The 6,087-nt window shown below is 39.2% G+C and overlaps 2 protein-coding genes across 2 annotated transcripts in view; both read left to right on the forward strand.

The window, feature by feature from the left end:
• The first annotated feature begins 144 nt into the window (after positions 1–144).
• Positions 145–1,879, forward strand: LOC103370212 (probable thiopurine S-methyltransferase). Its single transcript, XM_008299181.1, has 5 exons — positions 145–284; positions 358–432; positions 507–592; positions 714–758; positions 951–1,879. Exons 1-5 carry the CDS (start codon positions 190–192, stop codon positions 1,067–1,069), a joined length of 420 nt encoding a protein of 139 aa, XP_008297403.1. The 5' UTR covers positions 145–189; the 3' UTR covers positions 1,070–1,879.
• Positions 1,880–4,108: 2,229 nt separating this feature from the next.
• The window catches only part of ppp1r36 (protein phosphatase 1 regulatory subunit 36), a 10,841-nt gene continuing 8,862 nt past the window's right edge, over positions 4,109–6,087 (forward strand). Inside the window, exons 1-4 of the mRNA XM_008299185.1 lie at positions 4,109–4,138; positions 4,347–4,411; positions 4,509–4,592; positions 4,692–4,828. Coding sequence (XP_008297407.1) covers positions 4,109–4,138; positions 4,347–4,411; positions 4,509–4,592; positions 4,692–4,828 — 316 coding nt within the window. The remainder of the gene's footprint in view (positions 4,139–4,346; positions 4,412–4,508; positions 4,593–4,691; positions 4,829–6,087) is intronic.

A 6,087-nucleotide genomic window follows, 5' to 3' on the forward strand; every position in this document is an offset into this window, starting at 1 on the left:
TCATGTGTCTATCTGCTGTACTGATGAAGTTCTGAGGCTCAGAAATGATGGAAAAAGTCCATTAAAGTGATCAATCTGGACCCTCCTCTGTGGACTTCAAGGACCTGGACCTCTGGAACATTCACAGTCTGAAGGTAGAACTCTGGTCAGTAGATAAAGGTGCTGCAGAACCAGAACCACGAGAACTTCATGTTGCATCTGCAGACCAAGTTTTCTGTCTTTGTTCTACAGAACTCAGAGAAGAACATCTCCCTCTACCAGTGCGACCTGTACAACTTCTCCAGGTGAGCGAGCCACGCGTGGTTTCATCCTTTTTAAATGCTGGATGACTTTAATGACTTTCTCTGGACTTCACAGGTCAGTGGAGGGTGAGTTTGGAGCGATCTGGGACAGAGGATCTCTGGTGGCCATCAACCCCCGAGACAGAGAAAAGTAGGAGATCTGAGCTGGTTTTACACTTTTAGACAGAAAAACTACATTTGACTCATTCATTCTTGTGTTTTCAGATACGCTGCTCTCATGATGTCCCTGATGGCCTCAGACTGCAGATACCTCGTGGACACTTTACAGTACGACCCTGAGAAATATGAAGGTACGTTTCCGTATTGTGTCCAAAACATCAGACGAAAGCTGTTTATTTTCATTCATTTGCATGTATGTATGTCTGAGTTTGGTGGGATTTAAAAGCTCCTCGTGGCTGGTTTGTCTCGTAGGTCCTCCGTTTTTTGTTCCTGATGAGCAGCTGCACAGCCTGTTTGGTGAGTTTGATCTAAAACTATACGGTCGACTATTTCTGTGCAGCTTCTTTGTGGAAAACGACAGTTTTTGTGTGACTCCTTGTTCCCACAAATCTCTACAACTGAGAGCACAAAGCTGGCATTAATCACAGAGATAGGTGATGTCAAATACTCCAGAATTGTCCTTTAAAGATGCTTTTCTTCTCTCCGCAGGTAAAAGCTGCAACATCGAGCTGCTGCAGTCGACAGATATTCTTTCAGACATGTGGAGAGACTTTGGGATGGATCACCTGAATGAAAACGTTCTCCTCATCACCCCGAAGAGCAGCTAGAAACTAATTCATGGATTTTTTAAAAAAAGCAGATTTTGGGTAAATCCGAGTCTGAGGCATCTTTTTGATACGACTCCATTCTTTCAATTCTAAAAGCTTAATTTGTCCCCTGAGAGCTAATGTAGGAGCACAGAGCAGCTGGATCAACATTCTGGTGGGACGTGAACTTTAAATGGGTGTAAAATGTTGTTTTTATAAAACTCGGGAACTTTTATGAAGCCTTAAAAACGCGTCACTCACAAAAATAAGAACAAACAAAAGAAAAAGTGTGTGTGGTTATTGTGAAACCAGCTGTGAAATCTGGTCCAAATCGTGTCTGTAGGTCTGTTTTTAATACATCAATAGAACTATTTAGGTTATACTTCAAAGAGAAACTGAATTTCCAGAAAAGTAAATAAGATTTAGAATTCAGAAATCAAAGCAAGAAAACATTAATTCTACTTCATACTGAAAGGCTGAGCTCAGAACAGATGTTTTTTCTCTTGTACATTTTATAAAAACCTGCTAAAAGCAACATTATTGTTTTTGTTTTGTTTTTGTTGTATTATTACTGTGTTTCTGTTGGTGTAGGAATCTAAAAGAAATATCACATCTCAAATAACCCAAGATTATTAAGTTTAAATGTAAAAGATTTAATTTATAACAGATAAGCTTCCACCTTAGGTTCCTCATTATATGTTGTTGTTGAATTGTTGCTGTATGCATTAACCATAACTGATAAATATGTTCATATATTCCTTTTAAGTGCAGTACGTTCATCCTTTGACCTTACTGAAGCCAAATATGCAGTAAAGAGTGACCGTCCCTTTGCTTCTAACCGAGCGTTACATGAAGGTGGTTCAGTCCATGTTTGGAGTCGATTCGACCCCAGAGAGGTTTGAATCCAGCCTGGCCTCAGATGAACCGGAGGAACACTTAACTCTGGCACCATAAATCCAAACAGATGACTCATCAGGGAGGAGCAGAGCTGCAGAAAGCTGCTATCAGCATCACACACGCGTGAACAGTGAGCTGATAAACATCCACATTAAACCACGTACAGCTCACGTCTCCGCCACCAGGAGCCGGAGAGGACGTCTGGAGCAGCAGCAGAACTGGACGGAAAGAAAACGTCTGGGCTCAGTAATAATAATAATCATAAAAAAACGTCTGAATTCATCTTTTTAAGTTCAGACAGTTTCGTAAGAAATCCTGCTTAACTAACAAACTACCCTGTTGTAGAGGAATTAGCTTTTCCTCTGTCATCACAAGCATTTTCTATCGACCAGTTTTACCTGTCGGGATTCGTCCAGGTGTGTTAAGATGGATAATACTGAACTTTGGGTGAAGAAAAATTAATCTATCAAACCAATGTCATGAAGATATCTCAATATGAGTTCTGTTTCATATCAAATAGAACAGAAGCTTAGATTACACCCAACGTCAAACGGATGCAGCATTGTTCTGCTTGTTTACCTAAATCAGGACATTCAAATGTTTGTCTTGAGCCTTTAACCAGGTGCTGAGAACATGCGAATTACTTTTCAGAGCGTTCTTGGAGATAAAGTGAAAACATACTGATGTAAAGTAGAAATTAATCTGAAAAAGCTCCTTGCAGCTCTGTGAACGTTTTGATAAGAGCAGAAGCCATGAATCTGATTTTTACATCTTAACACTTTACACTGTCGTTTATATTTTTATTACTGGAGCTACGATATATGCACAGTATGAGCAGCACTGGGAGTATAAACAGTACAAACAGTGCATGTCAGTATGACACAGCATTACAGAGCATGAACAAACATCCCAGGTTTAAAAAACAGAATAAGCTGTGGGTGCTTGATAAATATAAACATAAAGATAATTAAAAGCACATAGAAATAAACTACCAGTGCACATGAGATGAAGATATATACAGTAAATATAAACAGAGTTATCTGAAGTCTGCACACAGTGAACATAGTTAATATTTGTCTGCCTCCGTCAGTATAAGAAGGTTTAAATGAGTGTATTCTGTAAAAAGGTTAATTACGGTGAAGGCAGAGACACAGTGAACTGAGAATTCACTGATAACGTGTTTATTGCTGCGAACCTTTGAACCTCTGAAACCCCTTGTTTGTAGAAGAGCTATATAAAGCTGTACAAGTGATCATTAAGTGATGAATGCCTCTGCAGAAACCTTCACAATAAGACTGGAAAGTGTGTGACTGAAGGTTGGATTTCTGAATCAGAGAGGAAAAAAACAACATGTTGAGAGAACAGCCTTTAAATATATGGATTATAAATGAAATCTGCAGACACAGATATACTAAGTGCACTAAAGAAAACAGCTAAATGTGTATTGTAACTGTATAAACCCTCCCCCAACTGTAATATAAATATAATTTGTAATATTACTTTCTCTAGTTTGTCAGTGTCATGATCATGAGCAATATTTGGATTTCATATGTTTAACATATGCCATATTTTATTATCATGTTAAAGATTTAAATTGAATGTTTAATATGTTATTATTATGAGCCATATTTTATTATCTTGTGCAATATTTTATAATCTTGTGCAATATTTAAATTCAATGTGTGATATTTCAAACTTTTTGCAATATATCAATTTCATGTAAATTTCTGTATAATGTGCAATATTTCACTGTCATTTGCAAAAATTACTGCTTCAGAATTACTGACAGTATTACTTCTTATTTTTCTATTCTGGTCTTATTTTAGTTTTCTCATTATTGTTTTATTCCTTGTGAAATCATATTTTATCTATTGTTTTAGACACAGCATTAATTCTGCTGTTATTGTAATTTTTTTCTGCCTCTAGAATTCCCTTCAGAATTAATAAAGTTTCATTTCTTTTTATATTGGACGTTTTCTTATTTTTCACTTTCCTGAAAAAATCAAAACAGCCAAATGGACCAGTCCATCGCGTTGCTTCCTGGAGCGTCATATTTGTCATAAAGGCAGCTTCTCCCTCATTGGCTGTTGCCTGGATACGGTGACAAACATTAGAAGACGGCTAAGAGGAAGAAGCTAGCTAAAACTTTCGGAAGTAATTAAAATGCCGAAACACCCCGAAGACACAACAAATGTGAGTCGAAGCACAAAAAAAAACAAAAAAAAGACAGATTTCTAAACTTTTAAACACATTATGTGACAAAACGTTCGCTGCTCCCCGGTGTTTGTGATGCTACTTTAGCATCGTTAGCATTTAGCATGTCCGTCACTGCCTCTAAAAGTTATTACAGTTCATCGTCCGGCTTCATTTTCACAGTTAACATGAAATAAATACCTTTCAGGTGAGTTTCCAGCCTCCGGGCCGCTGGGTGTGGAAGGAGGAATCCCAAACTCTGGAGTTCTCCAGGTGAGAGCAGCGGCGCTAATTAGCTACTGGCATACCGCACCTGCAAACAATTACAAAATTTTATTTAAATATATCAAACGACTCTCCTCCTTTCTAGTCATCATCCAGCTGAGGAGGCGGTAAAGAGGAAAAAGAGCCAAACTAATGTCGGTTTCAGGGAGCTGCAGCTGCGGGCGGAGTGGTAGGAAGCCGTGTTGAAGTGATGCAGGACGGAATCAGCTGTTTTATTCTTCTTACCTGACGTTCAGCTGCACATGTTGACCTGCCGCCGTCTGCCCAGGTTGGCTGCGGTCTGCTCACCGAGCCGCAGGGGGCGCCAGAGCCTCACGAAGAGCCTGAGTGCTGCTCACCTGGACTCCTACAGAGCCTCCGTGAAGAAGAAGCAGCGGGACCACGTGACCCTGGAGGACGTGAAAGGCAGGTGTTGATGTGACGTTAAAGTAAAAACGTTAATAATGTGTGACTTCAACACAACTACCAGGACTTGACTCGTTTAGATGTGCACTTATTGGCTCCATTAATGGAACATTTATGCATATTATGGGTCAACTAATGTGTTTTTTAAGGACAAATGCTAATTATTATAACTCTAGGGGAGCAGGACTGACATAAATTTGCAGTAAAAATGAAAACCTTGTTGAAATGCAGGTCAGTTTGGACAGAATGCAGGAAATATGTTGCTCAGATTTTACTTTTTTTGTTATTTTGGACCCAAACCTTAATTCTGTAAAATATCTTTGCTGAAATTTCATACTTTTGTGTTTTCAGACCTGAGATTTTTTCCATTTTCACCCTCACAGTTTACATTTACCCATGAATCCATTTTAATGATTAAATATCTCCAGACAGCCATGAAACGTGGTGAGAACACAGACAGAATGGTTTCCAGCAGATCAGTGATCGGATGACTCAGAAGAAGACGACACGTTTTTAAATATCGTTCCTTGAAAATGGGGGGAAAAATACCACATTTTCAAACAAATGTGGCGTTGTGTCTCCATAAAGTCCCTGTCAGAGTCTGTCTATGGATGGGTCCATGGTTCTACTAGAACCCAGTCTCTGGTCACATCTCACCACCTGTTGAGGCTCTAACATCAGCAGAACCTGATGTGGTGAAGTTGGACCAGACAAGGTTCTGGTTTTACATGTTCAGACTAAATGTTGATGTGGATCGTTGGTAGGAACCAGAACCTGGAGTCCACAGATTCTAGATGTTGGTTCTGGATGAGCAGAGCTACAAGATGCTTCATGATGGAGTGAGGCTGACTTAGCCTGAATGTTTCCATGCAGATATTGGAAATAAACTCGTCACCATTTGGTCAGAATAGCAGAATGTGAAACCTCAGTTTACCAAACTTTCCACGTGTCTAAATTGCTTCCATGTTTAAGGTCCAATAATTAAACTGTGTCCTGCTGGATCCATTCAATGATCTGATCTGATGAAACGGTTCTGTCTGAGTCTCCACATCTAACGTCTGTTGGAGTTTCATTTCTGGAGATATTAAGCCTTGAAAAAAACAATTTGAGGGTGAAAATACAAAATAATTCCAAGTCTGACACGTGAAACACATGAAATTCAGCCGAAATATTTTACAGAACTTTAGTTTTTTTTAGGTCAGCAGCACATTTCCTGAACTACTGCTACAGAGAGAACGGTGGCTGCATCACAGTAGTGC

This window comes from Stegastes partitus, unplaced genomic scaffold (genome assembly GCF_000690725.1).
Source record: "Stegastes partitus isolate 25-593 unplaced genomic scaffold, Stegastes_partitus-1.0.2 Scaffold1389, whole genome shotgun sequence".
Taxonomy (NCBI): Eukaryota; Metazoa; Chordata; class Actinopteri; family Pomacentridae; genus Stegastes; species Stegastes partitus.